The following is a 26,805-nucleotide window of genomic DNA, read 5'->3' as shown; positions in this document are numbered from 1 at the left end:
AACTATGTTTCCATTCACCCAAAAAACCTCACAAAAATTACTTCTGTTAATTCCTCTTCTCCACTTACTTTTGGCTTTCATTAAATGGATTAGTTTATCTAGTAATCGAATTCTTTTGATTACTAAAATAAACAATTTTGTTTTCAATTCGAAAGCTTTGGCAACTACATTTACTATACCTTCTTCTTATAAAAAGCTGTTTTTTATTACATCCCTTAATTTCTTTAATTACATTTTACAGAACTCTATTTAAAACATTTTTTCCTAATTTCCATAAATTGGTTTTTCCTCCATTTACTATACACTATTTTTTCTGCAGTTGACTTTCCATGATTGTTCTCTTTATTCTTCTTTTTCTTTTTCGTTGCAGACACACTAATACCATTTTTTCCTTTGTGCACACTACTCTTAGTCTTTAATATTTTCCTCAGAAAAGTGTTCCTTCTCTTACTAGGACTTTTTTCTTTTTCTTAACACATGGTTCTTCATGTAAATCTTGTGGATGACTTCTCTTCAAATAAACACCTTTCTTTCTTTGTTTCTTCTTTTGACATTTGGTAGGCATGATACCGTTTTTTCAGTTTTGATAAACAGAATCTATTAAAAAATATATATATAACATTACAAAAATAAATATATGAAATATTCTTTAATATTACTTATAAGAACAGAGGGAGGATTTTGACGAGAAATGTGAGACTATGAAAATAAAAGTCCTTACAACAAGAGAGGAAGAAGTATGAAACGAGGGAAAATATAACGAAAAAGGGGAGTATAAACAGACACTGCAATATACCGGGATAAAGGAAGTATGAATAAACTGGAAAGTATCAATAGGTAAGGGAGACTATGAAGAGAAAGATGGAAATATGAGGAGAGAAGAAAGAGTATAAGAAGAAAAAAAGAAACTAAGCAGACAAGAGGGGGCACTATAGGAAGACAGAGAAAGACTCTAAAGAAAAAAGGAATATGTGAAAAGACACACAACTAAAAGAACAAAAAACGAATACTAGCAAATGACAGTGTGTATAAGGACAGACAGAACAGTACCAGAAGAGAGCACGAAGAATGTGGGGAAAAGTGGAGCATAAGGAAAAAAGGGATGTACAAGAACAGAGAATACAGTCTGAGGAGAAAAGAAGGAGTATAAACAAATGGAATATTATGAAGAGTGTATGACGAAAGAGGCAGAAGTATGACAAGAGAAACAAATATAAAGAGAGAGATCAGTATGAAAATACGGAGACTATGAGGAAAGTGCTGCAGAGTGTATGCAGGGAGTCAAGGAGGAGTAAGAGAAGAGAGCAAACAATATCAACAGATTTAAGAAGTATAGACAGAGGACAGAAAATGAAAAGAGAAAAGGAATATGAAGAAAAAGAGGAAAATATGAACAAGGAGTACAGGACAAAAGGAAATACAAGAAACTCAGTACTATAAGGAGACATGCACAAGTAAGAGAAAAGAGAGGAGAATATGAAAAACAGGGGGGAGTATAAGAACAGGGGGAAAATGAGGAGACGAATATGACAATAAGAAAAGACGGCAATATTTGTAGAGAATGCAAAATATAAGAAAAGAGAGGAAAAATGTGAGTACAGAGAGAAGAGTATTAGAAGAAAAAGAAAAGTGTGGGAAAACAATAGGGTGTACCTACAAAGAACAGAGTGAATAAAAAGAAACAGAGAATATAAGAACAGAAGAGTATATATGAAGAAAGAGGAAAGACTGTAAAAAGACACAGACACAAAAATGTGGACAAAAGACAATTATAAAGGAAGACTGACCGTATAAGGAGCGAGGGAGTACTATGAGAAGACAGTAAGAACTATGACAACAGTGGTGAATATAAAGAGAAGAGAGAATATAAAGAGGAAGACAAACATACAAAAAGAGGAGCAAGTATGAAAAAAAGTATAAAAAGAGAGCAGAGTATAAGAAAAACAAGATAGTATAATGATAGAGGAAGGAGTAAGACGAGACAGGAGGGAGTATAACAAGAGAGTGTAGAAAATATGCAAAAATGTTCGAATATAGGGCCATATTATCAAGCCTGGGCGATAAAATTATCGCCAGTTTATCGGCAGGAAACTGCGGCTAAAGCGGCGATAATGGGTTTGATAATAGGCTCTATGGAATTCCAATTGAAGCTCATGTTAGATGTCCTTCACATCTAACATGGGCTTCGATTGGAATTCCATAGAGCCTATATAATCAAGCCCATTATCGCCACTTTAGTGTCAGTTTCCTGCCGATAAAGAGACAATAATTTTATCGCCCAGGCTTGATAATATGGCCCATAATTCCTTAATATATGCACAGTGTGATATCACCCAAAAAATTATAACTGTTAACAGAGGTCAAAAGTTCAGCACTGTATAAAACACTGCTCCTCAACAATTTTAGACTATGCATAAGCACTTACTTATAAGTACCAATAAAGAGAAAAGGTCTCATTACAAGCAACCAACATATAAACACATAAACTTAATAGATATCTGTAAAATATCTATTTAACAGTTAATTTGTTGGGCATGAAACAAACAGTACAGGGACCAACACACAGAGCTGGACACACCTTGGATGCAGTTTGCACCAATTTTAGTTCACTCCAGACAGGTAATCCAAGTCCACAGGTCTGGACGAATCAGTTTTATTCCGTTAGTTTTTCTGATTCCCACTAAGGACAATGTAGGGAGGTTGAAGGATGTAGGAGCCCCAAGGAGACAATCGCATTGTTTAGCCATAAATCCCTCTCTGCCTACAATTGCCCAAAACAAGGTCCCTACACTTACGGGCGAACCCGGAGAGGACTCTCGCCGATTTCATAACTGGATCCTGTCTGTAGGCGAGGAATTAGCCCCGATGAAGCACATGGCTAGACAGAGTAAAAAAAAAACTCATAACGACCCTTGGTTCTCAAAACAGCTAGAGGGACTGCACTTGCAGTCTAAACAGTTGGAACGGAGATGGAGAAAGGGCAATGATGTCCTCGATCTACAGGTGTTTAAAACTTTTAGGAAACGCTATCATCGGGCCATTAGGTTCGCGAAAAGAGAATATTTCCATAATAAAATAATTTCAGGAAAGCATAATGAAAAAGAAATCTTTACAATTGTAAAATCTTTTACTGACCCTAAAGGTCTGCATATGGAAATTCCCCCTTCTCAGAAGTTATGCAATGAAAATGCGATATATTTTGATAACAAGATTAAGGTCATTCAAAAGAACACGTCGGACAGTTGAGATGTCAGACCTAGCCTTCATGCCTTTCAAGCGGCTACACTCTCTCAGACCAAAGAGGCAATTCTGGCCTGCAAATCAGGTTCCCCGTTGGACGCATGTCCTCCGGTCCTATTACATCATATTGTTGATATTGTAAACCCAGTGATCAATAATATTGTGAATTCATCACTTTCTACTGGTATTGTACCGGAGGAATGGAAATTTGCTATAGTGAAACCTTTGAAGAAAAAGCCTAACATCGATGTTGATGATCTATCCAACTACAGGCCTATATCCTTGTTACCACTCTTGAGCAAGATCAGAGAGAATAGTTTATAAAGAACTTTCCAGCTATTCAGAGTCATCAAAGATTTTCCATGCCCGTCAATCTGGCTTTCGATCAAAACACTCAACTGAGACTGCGTTACTTGAAATATCAGATACCATTAAATTTATAATGGGTAATGGCAAGAAGGCAGTCCTGATCCTTTTGGACTTGTCTGCCGCTTTTGATTCCATTTCACACAACATCCTGTTAGCCAGACTGAGATCTTGTGGCATATCCGATTCCGCATTGGCATGGATTGCATCCTTCCTGTCAAACAGGAAGCAGGTGATCTCGTTGGGATCTTTTTTTTCACCTGCACGGACCGTGTCCACTGGTGTGCCCCAAGGGGCAGCGCTCAGTCCACTTTTGTTCAATATATATATGGCCCCTCTGATTTTGTTGATTTCGTTCTATGGGATTGGAACCACGTCATACGCAGACGATACCCAGTTAATTTTGTCTCTGGATAAGAATTCCACCGATGCGGAAGAAAACGTTAAAACTTGTTTTGCAGCAGTCATAAAGTGGATGAAAGATAATCTTCTTTGCTGCAATACCAATAAAACTGAGTTTGTACCTATCGGTAAAAATAATTGTTTTCAACCAGAGGACTGGTGGCCCGATGGCATAACAGCCCCCCCATCGACTGTGGGGACAGCAAAAAAAAATGTGGGTGTTTGGTTCGACTCTTCTCTTTCATTTAAGCCCCATGTACTGAAAACAACTGGGACCTGCTTTGGGCTTATAAAAATGTTAAGAAAGTTCTTTAATCTGATCCCATTAGCCGCCAAGCAAACAGTGGCAGTGGCTGTGATACTCTCGCGATTGGACTATGTAATAGCTTCCTCGTAGGAATCAATAAAACTATCTTGAGGAGACTACAGGTAGTCCAGCACGCAGCAGCCAGATTGGTCTTATGGCTCCCGTGTAGGGCATCAGCCTCAGCCGCCTTGAAGACCCTTCACTGGCTTCCAGTTCACAAAAGAATTTTGTACAAATTACTACTGACGACTTTTAGAGCACATCATCAAATGGGCCCAACTTATCTCTCTTTTTTTTTTATATTTTATTCGCAACTCAGTACATAAAGACGACAAAAAAATACATGTTTGATAGTGCATAATACATAGAAAACAGGGAAGAAAAATAACAGCATGGCAGAGTGAAACCGTAAAATCATTTTACAAACCGAAAAAAACCTAATTAACATTGCAGGAAAGTAAGTTCATCAGAATAAATACCACTTGTTTTTCACATAATAAATGAACCCCAAATGTTTTCACATTTCATTAAGGAGCGAGTACCTCTTATTTTAGCCAGGGCCATTTCCATAGAGTATATATCATTAATCAGTGTCCACCATTCCATAATATGGGGAGGTTTAGGAGAAATCCAAGCACGTGCAATCACTAGCTTGGCACATGATAATACAATGGTAACTATTGACTGCTGCAATATAGATGTTGCATGAATATCAAGTAATATAGAAGGGGCTATAAGAGAGGGGGGGAGCTAAGTTTCACTTTCAGAATTTTATCCAGCGCAGACCAAAACTCAGATAAAACAGGACAGGAAAACAGCATATGCTCCAAAACAGCAGCTACAAGGCCACATTTTGGGCATTTAGTTCGGTCACTAAATAATATATTATTAGCCCATTTGGATATCCTTTCAGGTGTATGATAAAGCATACAAGTAGTTTTAAATTGTTGTAATCTTAAGCTAGAGGACTGAACAAAACGATGGATATTATGGAGCGAGGAAGATATCATGGTGGAGGTGATATTAAACCCTAATTTAGCACTCCATTTTTCTGCCAGTTTTGAACAGTCGTTGATTTTATACGTGAAGAGACATCTGTAAGTTTTGCTAATTAAAGACTTGTTCTTTAATAAATAAAAACAGTCCCAAATACCATTGTCAAATATTTCACGCATTCTCATTTTACGAAGAAAATAATCATGAATTTGCATGTATTTTAATCTCATTGTTTCTGTAATTTTATATAAAAATTGAAGTGTCTCGAAGCTCAAGAAGCAATGAGTGCCAAATAAGTCTCCAAGTGTATTAATACCATGTGTACGCCAGATATTCGTCATGTTATCCCTGAATATCCCGGGAAGTCCGGGGTTGCCCCATAGTACCAATCTGGGATGAAAAAAAGAAGCTTTACAAAACATCAGTATATTAAACCATATCTTAACAGAATCCCTGGCAGTCTTAAATTTAACTCTTTTGAAGTAGTTGGGGTTGTTAACTCTTAATAAAAACATACTAGAATCCGATTTTAACATAAAAGTGTGGAAATAGAATTGATTATCAGCATGAAGTAAGCTTTGTAGACGACCAATAAATGTTGCCCAAAAATATAATTTAAAGTCCGGGAAGTTAAGTCTCCCATTCTCTTGGGGAGATTTGAGTAATAGCATTGATCGGCGGGCTTTACGGTATCCCCGAATAAAACTGCTAAATATTCCATTGAGTTTTTTAAAAAAAAGATTACTAAGAGAGAGAGAGGGATTGATTGGAATAATTAAAGAAATTTGGGAAGTATTTTCATTTTAATTAAATTAATCCGGCCAATAATATTTAGTGGAAGTTTATGCCATTTTTTTAATTGTACAATAGTAGATTTAACTAAAGTATCATAATTGATTGTAAGAATTTCATTAATTCTAGCTGATAATTTAATTCCTAAATAAGTAGCCGTATGACAGATACCCAGTACTGTAGTTGTTGGTTTATAATTAGCGATAACCTGTGTTTTATTTAAGTTTAGTTTATAACCCGAGACATCGTCAAGTCTGCTAGCTTCCATAATTATTCCATCTATAGCTTTCACAATGTCGGTGGAATAAACGGCGATGTCATCGGCATATGGCGTAATTTTTAGTGTGCGAAGGCCAAAACTAAAAGGTATTATGCAAGATTGTAGTTGCAGGGCATAGAGAAAAGGTTCCATCGAGAGGGCAAAAAGTAAAGGTGACAAGGGACACCCTTGACGGGTGCCCTGAGATATAGAAAAAATAGTTGATGTCAAACCTGCATAACTAATACTCGCAGTAGGATTGTCATATAAGGATCGCATCCATACTACAAAATGCCCACTAAAGCCCATAGTTTTTATTACTAGCCAGAAATAATCCCACCCCACCCGGTCGAAAGCCTTCTTCGCATCCAGAAGAATCATACCGAGTGGGGAGGGGTCAGTCCCGGCTATATCAAAGGGGGTGATGGCCATGTTAATGTGGGCTGTAGTATCTCTTGCTATTACAAACCTGTGTTGCTGTAGGTTGACAATCTTGGGTATCAACGGGGCCAGCCGCATGGCCAGTACTTTTGCAAAAACCTTTGTATCTGTATTTATAAGTGAAATAGGGTGATATGAACCACATTCATTCAGCCGGCTTATCCTTTTAAAAAAAAAAGATCAGTTTAGCAATGTTCCAAGGATTCGGGGCTTTACCATTCTCACCAATATAGTTAATAACGTGCTGGAGAAGAGGTGCTAACTCAGCAATGCAGATCTTGTATACCTCAATAGGTAAGGTGTCTTCCCCAGCTGCCTTTCCAGATGGTAAGGAAAAAACAGCTTGCCGTATCTTTAATAAGCTAACAGGTTCAGATAATAGATCAAGCCCTGTGGCCGAATTTTCCTGGAATATGATGATCCAAATAAGCCTGAATGTTAGTCAATGTAGGAAAATTGTCTGGTGTATAAAGTTGCTTATTATAATTCTGCAAACTGTTCTAACATCTGTAGGGGTTGATCAAGTGTAACATTGTTAAGACCTTTTAAACTTTTGATCCGAGTGTTAGCTCTCTCATCAGCTACTTTATAGGCCAAACGTTTTCCTACTTTATCTCCACGTTCATATTGGGCAATATAGGATTTATGTAGTTTTATACTACTTTTTCCCCAAAGTATTGATTTTAAAGCTGCTTTTAGCCGTCCAAGTTTAAGACCAATTTCCAGCATGTTGGAAGAGCCGGTACGCAGGGCGTCGGCTAATAAGAGTTCAGCTAGAAGAATGTTATTGGTTAGAGTTTTGTTAGTTTTACCGCGCTCAGAGTTTTGTACAAAGAGAAATTGTTCGGTGAACCCACGGATACTAGCTTTACATGCACGGATACTAGCTTTACATGCATCCCATACAATGATACAGGAGATGGAATCGAGATTGTTTCGAATGAAATCTGTATTATGAGCTTTCAGTTGGGAAATAAATTGTGTTTTGTAAATAAATCCTGGGGCTAGTATGAAATTGTGGAATATTAAACATAAGTAAAATAGGATTGTGATCCGAAGTGACTCGAGGGCATAATGCGATATAACTAGTATTCAATGCATTATCAGATGCCCAAACCATATCAATACGAGAACAAAGTAAAGGAGCAGTAGATTCCGTTAACTGAGGGGCGTTAATGTTGTTAACCAAGCCTGAGACCAATATCAAGGCATCTGTATCTGGGGCCCAACTTATCTCTCAGCACGATTTAAGCGGTATATCACAGCAAGAACACGAAGATCTAGTGCTGCAAGAGTGCCGAACTTTAAATTGGTAACCAGAGGTGGGAAATCAACCACTGTACTGGGAGCAAAGGCCTGGAACTACATGCCAAAGGAACTTGGAGTAATTGAACAGGAGGGACAGCTCAGGAAAGCATTAAAGACTTGGATTTTTGGGTTGTCTGATACCTGTTGTTTACACCTAATCTAGATCCCGTTCCATGTAATCTGATCTTTGTCATTTTCAGCGCCAGGAGACTCCGTTAGGAGTGACAGTTGCACTATATAAGTAGCACTTTTCATTTCATTTAATTTTTTCTTGCTTATGTACGCTTATGTGAAACGACTTTCACAGTACACGTACACTAAATATACCTTAAAAAAAATAAAAATGTTGCATCTATCACTAATTTTTTTCAATCCCCGGGGACCCCATCCCCTGGTGCTCAAATATAACGTTCAGAACCGTGGGGAGAGCCCCAAAACCCCCACGGTCCCGGCCGACTCCCTGCGTCCTTCGGGAGCCAGCATTGCTTTTTGTCAGAGAGACCAGCTTACATGCTGCTCTCTCAGACAAAAAGCAATCTGCTTTCCTACTTGAAAGAGAACTCTCGCCCTACCATAGCAAAGAGGGATAGGCACCCCATAACACTACGGGAGCCGGCCCTGTTAGGTGGTGGTCCCCACGGCCATCAAAGGCTCAACAAAGCCCATCCAAGACTTTGACCTTGCGGATCATTATAAACTCCCTTAAGCAGTCCTAGGGGGACAGGAAGTCCTATAGCAAATAGCACACTTTTCATGTCAATCTACACACTCAATCTACGCACATATACAAATAAATAAAAAATCACATGTATTCCCACATTAAATCAAAACGAAACACACTTTTATATTGCTTGAACTTTTGCACCCTTTCCAACTGACAAAACTTTCAACCCTTCCCCATTCCACAATCTGCCAGTTACCATAGAAACACTTCAGAAAACATCTAACTCAGCACACAGGTGAAAAGTTCATCATGCATTGTTGCAAATTAAAACAGCAAGTGTGCTTGACTTGAGAATATGCCAGCTTATCTTATGTAACGTTCTTTTCTATCAGTTTTTCTTAACCAATAAAAATCAGGCTTTTAAAAAACAGAAACATGCATCCTAGCTTAGTGTAGAATATTGTGGAACAACCAACCATTTCTTTTCTTTTTTCAAAACTGCATGTTGTCCTCCATTTTAGAAAATCTTACTTTTCAAACTTCCATTTCATTTACAGAGACCTTCAGAGTGCATCCAGATCTCTCTTCAAGATGTTTACAGTGTGGATTGTGGGACACAGCTATATTTTCTGGAATCAAAGGTACGCACAACAGAAAAGAATTCACAAAGACCTACGTTTACCAAATGTAGACATTAAATGGATTGGACAGAGAGGATTAAAGTGGCATCAATTGATGTCATTGGTGAAATCCTTTTTACATCTCCAACACCCTGACCTCATAATTGTGCACTGTGGTGGCAATGACCTAGGCACTTTGACAGGGGTAGGTCTGGAAATGCTTACGAAGGACACCTGTAAACAATTGATGACACTGTTCCCCAAAACTGCCTTTGTATATTCTAAAATATGCCAAAGGCAGAAATGGAAGCGGTTCAACCACTATTGTCCACAGATTGAAAAAGCTAGGAAACATGTGAATAAATCTGTTTCTGCCTTTCTCCGAAACTATAGAATGGGGTCCATCTACCACAACAATCTACATTTCAATATGGATGGCATCTATAGGAGAGACGGTGCACATTTTACAAATGAGGGAAACCGAGTATTCCTCTTGAACTTTAGACTCTGTATTGGTACTTACTTGTAGGTACTAAAATCTCCCAATAAACATGAGGGCTCTTTTTAGAGCCACCCAACATTTAAACACATACACTTCATAAATATCTGAAAAATATTCTTCTTTTTCTTACTTCAGTATGCTTATGGGACGACTTCCAATCTTCGCACCGTACGTCGTCCATAGGTGCTTGGTACGCGTACGATAAATCAACCATAAAAAATATAGCCTTTATCACTAATTTTTCATAATCCCCGAGGACCCCATCCCCCGGGGCTCAAATGTAACGTTGCTGACCGTGGGAAAAGCCCCAAGGCCTCCACGGTCCCAGCCGGCTCACCACTTCCTGTGGGAACCGGCATTGCTTTTCGTCAAAGACAGCAGCTTACATGCTTACATTCTACTTTAAAAGATGATTTCAACACTTATACATTTTATAAAATAATATAGTACTGCACGCTAAAGGAGAAAAGTCAGCACAATCATAATAGAATAGAAAATAGAAGAAAAAAAATACTTCCACACTCAACAAACTCAAACGCAGACTTCACAGTTTAATTTAAAAGCACGCTATCACAACTAGTTTTTGAAATGCATTATACAATAAAATGCGTCACAAAATAGGCTACATACATGGTGACTGTATTGTAACGTCACATAGAAAAAAGAAAGCCACTCTTACGCTACCAGGAAAACACAACACTATAAAGCCCTAATTTCTATTGTAGTGATTTCTTAGTTGCAAGTCTAGTTGTCGGATCGACACACACACTCCCTCATGACTGGTATTCACCCACACCACACCCATTCAGCGTATCTGTCACTGCACATGTGACCCTATGTATAAAAAAGACGGAGCGCACGTGTTGTACGCCATTTTAGAGTTGTTCCCAAAGCACCGAACAAGGGGACCACTACCACATGCGTGGCCTCTTTGTTCACGGAGTTAGTGATGCCCGAAGCACTGATCGGGCGAAGCACCGGCGATGATGATGATGGGAGCACGAATATGTCGTTAGCCATAGAGATATCAAGACTCACCTTATATGAGACTTCTTTGTTGGAGATCGGAACTACCTCATGAAGAAGGTGTCTTTTCCACGAAAAGGTGAGCAGTGAGGCTTGAGTATGCATCGGAAGGAGTCAAAGGGTTGTAGCTGACTACATACAAAATTGCGACTTAGTATTTTAGAAAAACGCACTCCTACATAATGTATTAATTGACATGTTTAATTTTTTTTCCCAATAGCAGTAACGTTTTTATAATCGCTGAAATGTCCGGAATATACACACAATACAAACAGTTCCTAGAAATCTGACTATCATCGTCTATAAAAGCACAATATTATCTAACTCCAAATTAATATAGCAAGAATTACCAATTATAACATCTTTCTTTTAATATCTTTTAGATGTACAGCTTCAGGATGGATTATGTAACACGGACAACGGCAATAGCACAAGGTGAGCAAGCAAGCTTGTTTCTGAAACAACGACAAGTTATCAGTCAAAGGAGAGAATATGTAATATGCAGCAGGTGCAAGAAAAACATTGGGCTAACGGGGCTTCAGCTAGGTTGAGATAGCGTCCTGGGCCCACTCACAGTCGCACCCTAATATGTTACAGATCTTTTAAAAATATTTCGCTGGTTAATGAGGCTTTGATAATCCCCCCCGCTTACAGCCCCTGCAGCTCCACTCTTCCTTTAGCTTGAACTAAAGCCCCCAACCCCACATTTTTTCTAGCCTCCCACCCCTGATATTTTTGACTGTGGTTGCGCCTCTGGCTTCACGTACCCCTCCCCTGTCGTGTGTGTCTCTCCCACGTTTTAATGTCCTTTTTCCCTTTCTCTTTCTTACTCTCTCACATTGTTTCTCTTTCTTTTTTAAAGATTTGGACGCTGTTATCTCCACTCTACTGTATACAACCATATCTGAATTGAAATGATTAACTCTCTTGATTACAGTGAAGGCTTCTTCCACACGTAGAGCACCATCTTTCAATAACGCCAATGACACTAGGTGATAAAGAATTTTGCTTCCGAAACAACAAATTATCTATGTAAGGAGTGAGTGGGTAGTGTGCACCAGCTTCACTGTGTAAAACAAATAATTACCTCACAGCAGTGACGACAGATAGGTTACAACAGTCTGACAAACAGATCTACAAGCTCATTACGCCACTTTTGTATCACTGTTAACATGGGAAAAATGACGCAAGCAGCTTGTAAATCTACGTCTAACTTTTCAAGAAGAAAATCTCAACTCCATACTCTGCGAGACAGTTTTAATGTTGTTTTCTCTCTCTTTCTCTCTCTGACTCTCAATCAATCAATCAATCATCGGCATTTGTATAGCGCGCTACTCACCCGGAGGGTCTCAAGGCGCTGGTGGGGAGGGGTCCGTTACTGCTCGAAGAGCCAAGTCTTGAAGAGCTTCCTGAAGGAGAGATGATCCTGGGTCAGCCGGAGGTGGGTCGGGAGGGAGTTCCATGTCTTGGCTGCCAGGTAGGAGAAGGATCTTCCCCCGGCGGTGGCTTTGCGGATGCGTGGTACGGCGGCGAGAGCGAGGCTGGCCGATCGTAGCTGGCGGGTGGGCGCGTAGAAGGTCAGACGGTTGTTGAGGGCCTTGTGTGCATGGGTGAGGAGTCTGAACGTGATCCTCTTGCTGACGGGGAGCCAGTGCAGGTCTCTCAGGTGGCTGGAGATGTCCAGGGATGTCTCTGTGACATAATTTCTCTTTCTCTTTTAAACTTATAGAAAATGCTGTCTGCTTTGACATGTAGAAGCAAAAGTGTCTTCAAGTTGTGAATTCCACTGGCCGCAGTGTTTGGCTGCAGTGTTTATACAACGGTAAGCACAGAGGCCTAGATATACAATGCCTTCATTACAATGCATCAGAAATAAGTCTGCATATTTATAATCCCGTTCTGCCACTTTTGTGTCAGTAACGCAGTAGGCACTTCCATATAGACACCACTTGATTGCGGCACTATAACAGAACTGAAATGTACTAGGCACACTGAACACGTAAAACTGTAGTGTTACCTTCATTTGTGAAAGGAGACAGTGGGTAGTGTGCAGCAGCTTCACTGTCTAAAATGTATACTTACCTCCGAGCACTGACAAAAGATAGGTTACAACAGTCTGACAAACATATCTACAAGCTTATTACGCAACTTTTGTGTCACTTTTAATATGGGAAAAGTGATACAAGCAGCTTGTAAATCTACGTCTAACTTTTCAAGAAAAAATCTCAACTCCAGACTCTGCGAGACAGTTTTAATGTTGTTTTCTCTCTCTTTCTCTCTCTCACTCTCTGTGACATCATTTCTCTTTCTCTTTTAAACTTATAGAAAATGCTGTCTGCTTTCACATGTAAAAGCAAAGAAGTCTTTAAGTTTTGAATTCCACTGGCCGCAGTGTTTATACAACGGTAAGCACAGAGGCTTAGATATACAATGCCTTCATTACAATGCATTAGAAATAAGTCGGCATATTTACAATCCCGTTGTGCCACTTTTGAGTCAGTGACGCAGTAGGCACATCCATATAGACACCACTTGAACGCGGCACTATAACAGAAGTAAAATGTACCAGGCACACTGCACATGTAAAATCGTTCTGTTACCGTGACTTGTAATGCTTCAGCTCATTTACTCGCATCTACATAATTCTAAACTCTAATTTTCTTTTTTGTTTTGCAGATTACCAATCCAACATCCTTTGGAGTCCACTTCACAATTTGTTTATAATATTGTTTTTTTAAAGTTTATTTTTCTAGTTGTTTATAATATAATTATCATTAAGTTTCATTTACAGTTATTCTTTTAATAAAAGTTAATTAAAAAAACTACATACTTCTTTTTTTTGTGGGGGGGGGGGGGGGGGGGGGGGGTTGACGGTCCACAACAAAAATAATATTTATAATGTTGAAGTACTATAGTAAGATGTTCAAGAGTAAGATTGAAAAGTACTGACTTATATTTTCTCTTGGTACACTACAACATGGTAAACATGGAAACAATCACCCAACAAAGATTTCTATATTGTATGAGAGGGGCCGCGTGCCCTCCGCCTGGTGCCCTGGAGTCCACCACGCCCAGACCCGCTTCCTGCAGTGTCCTAGGGAGAAACAGCCATTACAACGCGGTCATAACCACGCCTGATTGTCACCACAAAGCCATTAGCATGCATATGGCTTTACCACACATGCTTTCACAACTGGTATGCATTTACCACGCATGATAAACGCATAATCTTAATAATATCTTTGTGTTGACGAACACGCGTTGTAATGGCTCTGGCTTACGTCCTTCAAATCAGTTTTTAGGTATATGTGTGACCAAGTCATAAGATCGAAGGCCAAGGACAAACACCGTGGTGTCTGTGCCGGGAAATCTCATGGATCTTAGAGAAGATAAGCGGAGAGTAAAATGAAAGTAACAGGTATAATAAAAATAACGGAGAAAAACTACTAAAATGTATGTAATCAACGTTTGGCGCCTCAACACTACATTTCAAATAAACATAGATATAATATGTTTATTAATGTATTACAAAAGTATAGCAGCGGATGACACACACGGCCCTAGAAAAGAAAGCGGCAAATTTAATACCTGAAATGAGGAGAGATTTGCTTGGCGAACTTGAAGAAAAAGAAAAAAACGTGGGCTTGGAAACAAGGCTGCGCATGCGTAGGGAGTACAACTGGTGCACAAAAAAAAATTGAAAGTTTTGCATACTATCATAGAAATAAAGCTCTTTTTTTGACCAGTAAAGTTAGTTCTTAAAAATATATATATTTTTTTTAACCCCAATGCCCCCACGATCCCAGACGGCTCCCTGCGTCCTTCGAGAGCCGGCATTGCTTTATCAGAGACATCCGCTTATATGCTGCTCTCTCTTTCCAAAAACAATCTGCTTTCTTGAAAGAGAGAACAGATTAACTTGCTCTCATTTTCAAATAGGAAAGCGGTTTACTGTGGTAAAGTGGGAGCGGCGACGATACCGCCCTACCATACCAAACAAAAGTGTCCCGGAAGTATGCACCCCGAGACACTGCAAGAACCGACTAAGGGAGATGGTTGACCCCAGGGCCACCAAGGGTTCCAGGAGGGGGGCAGCGCGAACCCCTCCCAACATTAAAAAAAACCCCGGGGAGTGCAAGTACCCGGGGCTGGAAGGTCATTTTACATATTACTGCCCCATGAAGGTGGTGGTCCCCGCAACGTGTACGGGGAGAGATAGAAGGAGAGCTGAAAACACACTTTAAAAAAAAAAAAATTTTGTTTTTAAAAAGCCTCGTCAGGGTGACTGAGACTGAGGGGAAGAGGATCGTAACTCCCCCGCATACTTCAAAATAAAACCACAGAGGGGTGGCGTTCCCCGGTGCTCGGGCCCCATACAAGCCCCCCACTATGAAAAAAATTGCCCCCGGAATATGCCCCCCCGGAACCTAACAAACTTCGATTTTTTTATTTCCCTTTTCCACCGCGTACGTATACCATATGCGTACCCCTGATTTTTTTTATTTAAAAAAAAATAAAATTGCCGAAAGATCCATGTTCGACCCCCTGAGCAAGCCTAGGGGGTCAGGATGTTTCTACCCTGCCCCCTTTCCTTATTTCTCAACTTTGTTTTACTGTTTTCTTGTGAGTCGCATCTAGCAACGAACAAGATGGCTGCCAACAATTCCTGGTTTTGAGTGTTGACGCACAGTTTACAGCCAATCAGCATGCAGCTCGTGCTCGCAATTGTACGGATTTCCGTACTCGTGCTGTACTTCGTCTCTAGATATCGCTATGATTTTCCTTTTAATTTTCTAAGGAATTTCTGAACGGATTTACACCATTTAACAAAAAGCACAATCTGCAAACCGAACTCTACCTCTCTGCCAAATTTGGTGTAATTCCGTTCAGCCGTTCAGGCTGTAGCCCTGGCTAAAGGTCCCTATGGAAAATTGCATGGGGAAAACATGTTTCGGGACCCCCCTTTTTTCTCGGCCCCCACTTGACGAATCACCCCCAAACTTTCAGGGAAGGAGCCGAGCCGAGCAGGCCATTTTCTTGGAGAAATTCGCCAAGATTAGTCCACCGGCGCCAAAGTTATTCAAAATACATTTTGTGGATTTCCTATGGAAAGTAGGTCCCAACTATAACTACCTACTGGCGACTGCCAATAGGTAATATATATATATAACTGCAGTTATCCAGTATTGGTATCTTTAATAGATTCACATGCAACCCACCCTCCTCCTCGGAGAGCCTCTTCCGGCATTACAGTACTAACTACACATTACAGTACTACTAACTACACTTGAGCCTCTCTTGGGAAGGTTCTAGAGGGTGCTGGTTGCTTATTGGTCGTGTTTTGAGTTTGGTCCTTTTTACAAACGGAGGTTGATAGGCTATTGAATACATGGTTACCTCCATGATAGCCTATGGAAGTTATTATTTACTGCTTTATTATATGTACTGTGGGACTCCTACTTCGACGATGGGAAATTATTCAAGCATGTGAATCTATGAAAGATACCAATACTGGATAACTGCAGTTACAGGTAAGTAACTTATTGCATATGTGTGTGTGTGTGTGTGTTTGTTGATGTGTGGCTGTAGATACACATGCCTAGCGTAAGTTTACCATCTAGTGTTTGGCTTGGAAGTGTGCAAGTTGTTTTTCTTGGAAGAAGCTCTTAGAGTCACAAGCTATAGTGACTCCTCCTCTTACTTGCATTTGCGCATGGTCATCGATTCCATTGTTAGATTGTTTATTTCTGCAGTCGGGTTCGGTCGTGTGTTCTTCTGCTCTTGTCAACACCATCAATAGGATCCTTTTCTATTACCATTGGTATTGTTATCGATTGAGATTCATTATATTATAAATCTTAAATCGTCAAAGAGATTCGGTTCCATTCCGGCCTTACCGGCCTCCACTCTTCGAGCGGAAATTCTCTTCAGCGTTTTTCTTATATAGAAACTACTGAGGGGTATGGAACAGACACCTTTTAAATTGTGCTCTTAGTGTCATTCGAAATTCCCTCACACCGATTTACACAAAGTGTGTAACTCCTGCCTCTCACCGGATCATCAAGAGCAAAACTGCGAGGCCTGTAAATCCTTCGGGACAAAGAAGACTCTTTGTGAACGTAAAGCAGGAAGAATGCAAATGTCTCAATGCAGTATTGATGATACACCTGGCATTTTTTGTTCGGAGGAAACTAAAACAGAAACATCCATCGGCTGCAGATGAGGGTACTTTCTCTCAAGAACAAAGCACTGACTCCGAGGCAGAAACCCTTACACCTGGGCAACAAACGGTGAGTAAACTTCCCCAAAAAGTTACACCCAAGGTACAAAAGTCTGCTTTTGGGCCTCCACTGACTTCGGGCCATGTTCGGCACCGAACGACTGATCACGGAAAGTCTGGCCTTGGCTCAGCTCTAAAAAGACAGTCAAAGACTATCGATCCGAAACAGTCCACCTCTAAATCCCAAAAATCTTCGGAGCCGAAAAATTCCAAAGCAGACACAGCCACATCTTCAGTAACAAAACCTTCAGATCCGAAAAAGTGTTTGGACTCGAAGTCTAAATCTAAAGCCTTGGACCTGAAACACTTACAGGAGACAAAATAGAATCTAAAAAAATGAACTGTTGACTATTCTTCAGAGGAGGTTCAACCAGTATTTGAAAAATTGCAACAGCAATTAGATAATAAACACAAACCTCTAGTAATTCATCCAGATACAGGAATAGTACTCCTCAGGAACATGTAAGTCCTGCAAAGAAAATAAAACAGGAGGATAAAGCCTCCAGTCCACTTAGGATTAGTCCTCCTCCAATACTACATACAGCTTCACCTCAACCGCCTCCAGACCATGACAACATACATTCAGAAGGGTCAATACACTCTTTCACAAGGGGATGGGGATGATGATGATCAACCCAGACTACCTCTGCAAGATGACTAGGATACATTTGACACAGATCCTCCTGATGATACGGATCCAGACATTTATCCCTCTGAACTCTCTCCACCAGATGATACCACCACACATTATGACCTTATAATAGGACGGAACATTTTCATAAGGTACCTTTGCATACTGAGGTAATAGAAGATGAATTTTGATTTGAAACTCTTTCCTTCACACAAAAATCAACCCAATATCTACCAATATTAAAAGGTATGCTTAGACATACTACTGATATTTTTAAAGAGCCCTTAAGAGCTAGAATTATCACTCCGAGTGGACATAAAATATAAACCTTCCCCAACAAACCCTACCTCCATTAGGACTCCACTTAAACCCGATTCCTTAGTAGTTGTAACAGCACGTAAAAGAGTAAACACTTAAGCAACTGGTGATGCTCCATCAACAGACAAAAAGAGTAAACGTATAGACGCAGTAGGTAAAAGGGTGGCAGCACAATCCTCTAATCTCTGGAGAATTGCTAATTCTATAGGTCTGTTATGAAGGTATGACCGGTCACACTGGGATGAAATGAAAGCCATTTTACAACATCTCCCAGGACGTTACAAAGAAAGGCATACCAAATTACAACAGATCGTAAACTTATATGAAACACAAACATATGGTGCGCCCTTGAGGCAGCTGATGCTGCAGCTAGATGAATAAATACCAGCCTTATGCTAAGAAGACATGCATGGATAAAAGTATCCTGTTTTAAACCAGAAGTGCAACAAAATATTATAGGTCTTCCTTTTGATGGTGAACACCTTTTTAGTCCACAAGTGGACACTTCACTAGAGAAAATAAAAATTAAAAATAATGAGACTGCAAAGTCAATGGGTGCACTACAAACACAGTCTCAAAGAGGCACTTTTTGTCGCTCTACATATTACGGAGGATCTAAAACAACCTCCCCAGATACAGCCACCCCTTTTAACAATACTCAAACTCAGACAAGTTCCCCAAGAGGATATTATAGAGGATCATACAGGGGAAATAATAACGGGTCGAGGTAGAGGAGATTTTAATGAAAGCAGTTCCTCTCCTACAACAGAACAGTGACTCAACTATCATTCCCCCAATCACATAACAGCTGTCGGAGGAAGATTACGGCAATTCTTTCAATAATGGGTAAACATCACATCAGATCAATGGGTTTTGGATGTTATCCAATTTGGTTATTGTCTGGAGCTCACCTCAACTCCTCAAAACATACTACCTCGCTTTCACAGAATGTCTACACAACATCAAAACCTGTTAAAGGAAGAGATTCAAGCTCTATTACAAAACAGAGCAATAGAATCAGTGCCAATACAACAACAGGGAAAGGAGGTTTACTCCCTTTACTTTCTAACTCCCAAAAAGATTGGAACTCTCAGACCCAAATTAGATCTCAGACTTCTAAACAGGTATATCCTATCCAAACATTTTCATATGGTCATTCTTCAAAATATAATCCCACCTCTCCAAAAAGGAGATTTGACAACAGCATTAGATCTAAAGGATGGATATTTTCACATCCCAATTCATCCAGCACACAGGCAATATCTCAGGTTTGCCTTCAACGGACTGCACTTTCAGTTAAATGAGCTACAGTTTGGGATTACCACGGACCCCAAAGTAATTACCAAATGTCTATCAATAGTTGCAGCCCATTTACATATCTAGACAATTGGCTTATCAAAAGCAACACATATTACACATGTTTGCAAAGCACTCAAACAACAATCAATTTACTGCACAAACTAGGCTTCACAATAAATGCAGTAAAATCACACCTACAACGACTACAAGTACAGCATTACTTGGGAGCAATTTTATATTTTCATACCGGATTAGCTTACCCAAATGCAGCCAGAATTCAGACTTTCAAAAATCTGGTGCCACTATTTCAGCCTCCAAAACAAATATCTGTGAAAACAGTTATGCGTCTCCTAGGAACCATGGCTTCAATCATAGCCATAGACCCTCATGCCAAACTAAATATGCGTCCTGTACAACCATGCGTAGCGCAACAATGGTCTCGAGCGCAGGGTCATTTGGATGATCTAGTGTTGATCAGCCTTCAAGTTTGTCAATCTCTGCAATTGGTAGAACTCCAACAAACTAGTACAGGGACGGCCTTTTATAGACCCAGTTCCACAAACAATCATTGCAACTTACAATGATAGGTTGGGGAGCATACTTACAGGATATAACTCTGCATGGACAGGGGCTGAGCTTGCCTGACTTCAAGATGGCTGCAGGTATTTTAAAACATCCGAGAGTGAAATCGCACAGAATGCAGTGCATGTTGTACCACTCGGTGAGAGCAGTCCAGGGAAGTACTCCTTGCTGCTGAAAGCCCTCGCTGTGAGCAGTTGCACGCACGTTACGAATGCGGCCAATCTGATCTGAGGTGCTGTGAACCTGAGCTGCCTATAGGGACCCTGATCCTGCTGCAGCTTAAGCGGAATAAACACATTTCGATCCATGAGTGTGCACCAAAATGACGGTGGTACCGGGGTGCGTTCTCCGCAGTGTGGGGGGAATCGCTTGGTGCGGTCTGGCCTTACCGTGCCTACCATTCGGCAGAATCCTGAGGCCTGAAAGAGGCGGCTGAGCGTACCGCGCGTCGGTGAAAGGAGCAGAGTACATGTGGTGCGGAAACTGAACGCTCACTGCACCGCTGCAGAGAGACATCAAACCTCGGAGCTATGCGGTGAGTGGGCATCACAAATCACCCTTGCCTAGCACCACAAGACACAATTCGTCTCCCCACAGCAATACTCGAGCATAATAAGTATACGCACCACACCACTTAAGGCACCCCGAGAAGCAGCATTGTAATTTCGGTGTCGCCTGTGTTTACTTAGGTGGCAGTTAACGTCAACAAGTCACTCTAACATGGAGAAGGTAGACAGGAATTAAACAAAACTCCAATTCGAGCAACGCTAATCAACGAGACTCAAAGAGGAGCAAACCGACCTAATGGCATCAGAGCAGGGGGCCACAGCTATTGAAATGAGAGGACATACGCCAAATACTGATGGCAATGCAACAAAGCCTCACCACAATAGATGAAAATATTGACTCTCATACCCCATGGATCACATGTCAGATCGTATAGACAAGCATACTGAAAGGCTAGACATGGTAGAGAGAGAAGGGCATCAGAGGCCGAAGATACCCAAACAGAGGCCATGGCCACCCAGAAACAAATGGGAAATCTATTAACATCAATACAGGCCAAAGCTGAAGACCTGGAAGCGCGATCTAGGTGCAGTAATGTGCGTATTATAGGACTGCCAGAATCCGCAGATACAAAGAACATGGAGCTATTCACCGAGCAACTACTAGGTACTCTGCTTGGTCGCAACACATTCTCTTCAGTGTCTTTGTAGAGGTTGCACATCGCTCTCTGACTCCCAAACCCTCTCCGGGTGCACCACCTATGCCTCTGATAAAACGGTTAGTAAATTACAGGGATAGAGATGCCGCACTAAGACGGGTGGGAGAGATGCGCATGCTCAGGTACGACGGTTCTGATCTGTTGCTTTTCCCTGACTTCACTCCACTGATTCAACAGGTTTGACTGTTTGCACCCATGAAACGTAAACTCAGAGAGCTTAATATAGACTACTCAATGCTATATCCTGCAATACTAAAAGTAACCATAGATGGCAGGCCCAAGATCTACACTGACCCCAAGCACCTGCAGCAAGCCCTCAAAGGATACAACAAGGACAAGGCCAGCAAGCAATCACCAGGGCCTGATGTTGACAGGGAAAACACCAATAGTGAACTGGAACACCAGGATTGACAATTAACTATCACTCATAACAAACCACCACATGTGCAACGAAGATCAACCACAAGATGCATGTTCTGGGGAAGACATTGAGCATGAGAGAAAAGTTGGTTACCTGGGGCGGGGGGGTGTAAACAGTAATGGCAGGAAAATGACGCAGGATTGATGAACAATAAGGAGCGCCGAAATACTAGTATCTTACTCACCATCAAAATAGAACTTAAGCACCTGTAGAACGGTATAGAACTAGAAAGTAAATGAAAACTGTCATCATTACTGTTTGTCTGCAATGCTAACTCTCTCGGATACAATATTTAATAGGAAGGACAGAAATGGTTCACCAGAGAAGTAAGCGCAAGTCAGGCAACCACCGCCTCTAAGTGTAATACACACACCAAGAGGGTTACATCAAGGTTTTGGAAGGGGGTTGGGGGGGACAGGGGATGGGTCTATGAAGTCATGTCAAAAGTTGGGGGATGTGGTGTGGGAGGGGGGACAGGGGAATTCTAGTAAAACTGTTTGTAGTTTACAGTAGCCAAGTCGTGGATAGTTGTGCAGGTGAAATCAATCTGTTATACATTGAACATGCTGTGGACTGTTACAAGTATGGGTAAGGAATTCGAGACTGTAACTGCCAATTTTGGCACCCTGTTAAAATTCATAACATGGAACATGAGGGGTCTAAATGACCATCGTAAAATCCGCAAGGTAGTGGCGTATTTGCAGAGGCACCACGTAGACGTGGCCATATTGCAGAAGACTTACCTAGCACCTCACACCTGCCTACTAATGCAGCGAAGAATGAAGGGCATATGTATAGCATTGGACTTTGCTACAGATTCAAGAGGGGTGCTGATCTGGATACGCAGAGACACCGGGTTACAGATGTGAGATGTGGACATTGACCCAGGGGGAAGATATGTGATAGCCAGATGCCATAAAGATCGTTTCAATGTACTCCTGGTTGGTGTCTACGGACCCAACCATGACGACCCGCAATTCTACTGGTCACTACTTGCTAAGATCATGAAACATTGAAATATCCCTCCACTCTGGGGAGGGGATTTTCATTGCATACAGTGCCTTGAGCTAAATATATCTAAGGGACTCCCCTGCCCCCCAGATGATCCTCAATGAACGCAAGAGCCATAGTTGCGATTGCCGAGGCAGAAGGGCTAGCAGATGTCTGGCATCTCCGGTCACCCCTACACACATTATTCAGTCTGTAGATGATATGCATACGTGCATTGTTTATTGGTTTGCTTCACGTAAACTTCTGCCCTTTATCTGTGAATATGAACACATTCCGCGTACTAACTCAGACCACTCGCCTGTCCAGCTGAGCATATCGATCAGTAATATGCAACCCAGAGAGTCTTCCTGGCGATTCCCGCAATACTCACTTCTAGACCCGGTATTTCGCGATGAATTAGCGAAGGCAATAGATAAGTTTTTCAGCACCAACTTAGGAAGTGTCCCCAAAATCAGAACCATTTGGGATGCAATCAATGTATATATTCGGGGAATAACAATTTCAAAACATGCAGGAGTGCTCCGGTCGATTAGAACACAACTATAGAAAGTGGAAACGGAACTGAAGGGGCTAGAAAGTCAAATTCAGCGTAGGGCGGAACCCAAACTTCTACAAATTTAAGCAAAAATAGATGAACTTCACAAACGGGCAAATACTGAGATTACACACCTACGAAAATATGCCACAGTCAGGGTATATGCAAAGGGAGAGAGGGCCAGTGCTACACGAGCAACACTAATACAACCTACTAGAAGAGACGACAATGTATTACAATATAACGAAAATGGAGAGTGCACCTGAGATAGTGGATAGTGGAGGTATTCCATAACTACTATGCTAAACTTTACGCCACATTTGACACCAGCGCGGACGAGACTGCCCATATAGCAATAAAGTGGATGACCAACACAGATAAGGAGAGGCTTATGGCCCCACTCCGCCCAACAGAAATCTCTGCAGCGCTAAAAGGTATGCCTAATGACAAAGCGCCTGGATTGGATGGCCTGACTTTTGCCTTTTATAGAACTTGCTAAGAACAGTTGACACCACACCTGATGAAAATCTTTGAAGAAATGTCAAACGAGGGAATAATGTCACCTTTGATGCGAGAGGCTACCTTGATCACGTTACTAAAGCCGGGCAAACAACTAGATCAGTTGCTCCTCATAATACATCTATCACTACTCAATATAGATACCAAGGGATTCGCCAAAATCTTGGCAAATAGGATAACTCCCTTGCTACCGGGAATAGTGGGTCAGGAACAAACTGGATTTGTACTGGGGCCATCACGTGCAACCTGCGAACCCTTTTTTGGCACCACCACGCGTATCGACCCGAGTGTTTGAGCTGCAGCCCTTTTCTTGGATGCAGAGAAGGCATTCGACTAGGTCGAATGGAAATTCTTATATGCGTTTTTGAGGTGGGTGGGAGTGAGAGAGGTATTCCTCAAGCTGGTTGAGGTCTTGTACACACAACCCTCATCATGAGTGCTCGTTGACGGACTACTCTCTACGCCAATAGCAATCACCAGAGGCACTAGGCAGGACTGTCCACTCACTCCAATATTGTACTTGCTGGCAGCGGAAACACTGCCCTGCGCCATGTGGGAATATCACAAGCACAGTGGCATAAGGTTTCCAAAACTCAATCTGGTTATCTCTACATACGCAGATGACGCTTTACTATATATGCGCAATCCAGAACATAACCCGATGCCAATGCTGCAAGAAGTAGTGCAATTTGTTCAGCATTCGGGCCTAAGTTTCAACTGGCATAAATCAATGATAATTCCCCTTACTCCCAGTACGAACCCTGTACAAATCGAATGACCAATAGAATGGACCACAGACGTACGTCCAAATGCACACCGACCCAAAAGTGGTCATGCTACAAAACTATGGCCCATGTTGGAGCAACTCACAGAATCCATTGAAAAATGGATTAGGCTTCCCCTTTCACTTTTCGGTTGCATTGCATTAATGAAAATGATTGTCCTCGCTCGTTTTCTTTTTCTCTTTCCAAATATTCCAATCTCATTACCGAAGTCATTCTTCCGGAGCCTTCGAACCCCCCTGATTCGACTGGCTTGGGCTAGTAAACAGCCCCGGGTTAAATGGGATACACTGACAAAGTCATACTCCATGGGAGGCCTGAATTCTCCAGACGTCGAAACATACTACAGGGCTGCCCTGTTGTTACACGCACACTACAGGAAACATGGCCCTCACAACTTCCTACAACTTTACATTGAAAGGGATGAGGTTAGTCCTATTTCACTCCCACAAAATTTACTGAGTAAATCGCAATGAAGATTTCACACAATAGATCCTGTTAGTGTACAGGGATTCAAATGAGGCAAATAGCGGATAATCAGCAGATCTTACTCCAAAATTCTCTCAAGCTGCCAGTAGAATGTTGCGACTGGTTTCCTTAGAGTGGGGAAAGGGCAGTCACACACACTTTGCACGTTAAACATAGGATACATGTGGGACTTCTTTCAGGAAGGTGCAGTTAAGACATGGGTACAAATACGAATGCAAGCACCCCAACTGACCATACTGGATAGATGTCAATGCCATCGGGTGAGGCAATCACTGCGTACTTTACTAGGGGACAGAATGGCAGAAACGCAGGAATTAACATCACTGACTTAACTTCTACAGGCAAAATCACTGCAACATGGAATGACTGCCCTTTGTGCACTCTCAAAAAGACACAACACCCAGATATTGACTAAGACTTAACAAGAGTGGCAAGACGAATTAGACATGGAAGTCATGGAGCCGCAATAGGCTCACTGTTACACAGGCTCAAAAACCATTTCGCAAAACGGGAGGCACAGGCTAATAGATTACAAATACGGCCACAGAGTTTACTACTCTCCGGCCCGACTGCATAAATACGGACTGAGGGAAGACGATAGGTGCATGAGATGTAGGGCTAGTGACGCAAACTTTACTCATTTAGCATAGGGGCGCCCTCTAGTCCGAGCGCTTTGGGTGGAAGTGTTCACCGCACTGAGAGATATGTTGGAGATCCATGTGCCTGAAGCCCCACTTGTTGCGCTGCTTGGGTTTGATAGGGAAATACATAAGCCAGTCTTCAAATTGGTGGCAATTGTTATCCTATTAGCAAAAAGAAGAATTGCAGTGCGCTGGATGCAGGACCCACTACCCACGCTAGCTGAGTGCCTCACAGATCTAGCTGAATGCTCAACACAATCAAACAATTTAAACGCCCTAATACCGGTCCATTGCAGATCCAAAAACATTTGGGGACCATTTCAGGCATACCTAGTGCGGAAGGCTGCAGATGAAGGGGAATCAACACGTTTCGATGAAACAGTGACTGGATAAGGTACATCCAAAGGCAACATTGCGCATGCAGTAGAATTTGCCAGTAAGAGCACCCTCAATGTTAGCAAATGACCATGCAGCAAGATGCGGAGTACACATATAGGCACCTGACGAGCAGCCACATTAGAGGACCAGACGAGACTGATGTGGTTGTAAATTCTCCTCTTTGGTTTAAATGTGATTGACGTTTAGATTTCATGACGTATACCTACAAATGATAAATGTGTATTGGTTAACTGGCTGTTATATGTCTACATAAAAGTATAAATAACTTTTTTTTTAAAACCTCTGCATGGCCATTGGACACTGAATCTCTTCTACCCATCAGTCAGCTAGAAATCTTAGCAGTTCATCTGGTGATGAAAGCATTTATTCATCACTTAAAAGGCAAGGTAGTTTTAATCAAAACAGACGACATGACTATCATGTATTATCTGCAAAAACTTGGTTGGACCAAATCTCCAAAATTGTCTCTGCTAGCACAGATCTGGATGTTTGCTCTACAGCACAACATTCAGTTGTTTGCCAAGTACGTACAGGAGTAAATAATCATCTGGCGGATCTTTTCAGCAGAACATGCCAACAAGTCCACGAGTGGGAAATAATTGCGCAAGACCTACAACCTTTCTTCCAACAATGGGGACGACCGGACATAGATCTATTTGCAAAATGCAACATGTCAAAACTTCACCTCCAGGTTCCAACATCCACAATCCAAGGGCAATGCACTATTGATTAATTGGTCAGGTATATTTG

General features: G+C 41.3%; 1 protein-coding gene across 3 annotated transcripts in view; it reads left to right on the top strand.

The window, feature by feature from the left end:
• The window catches only part of ANGEL1 (angel homolog 1), a 377,662-nt gene that overhangs the window by 324,560 nt on the left and 26,297 nt on the right, over window positions 1-26,805 (top strand). The window contains exon 10 of one of the 3 annotated variants that reach the window (XM_086937538.1): window positions 9,333-9,987. The exons of the other annotated variants lie outside the window; for them this stretch is intronic. Coding sequence (XP_086793664.1) covers window positions 9,333-9,466 — 134 coding nt within the window. The 3' untranslated portion in view covers window positions 9,467-9,987. Of the gene's footprint in view, window positions 1-9,332; window positions 9,988-26,805 lie in introns of those variants that run through there. 3 annotated transcript variants of the gene reach the window in all.

Source organism: Lissotriton vulgaris, chromosome 9 (assembly GCF_964263255.1).
Source record: "Lissotriton vulgaris chromosome 9, aLisVul1.2, whole genome shotgun sequence".
In the NCBI taxonomy this organism is placed as follows: domain Eukaryota; kingdom Metazoa; phylum Chordata; class Amphibia; order Caudata; family Salamandridae; genus Lissotriton; species Lissotriton vulgaris.
This window is presented reverse-complemented; position numbering and strand designations above follow the sequence as displayed.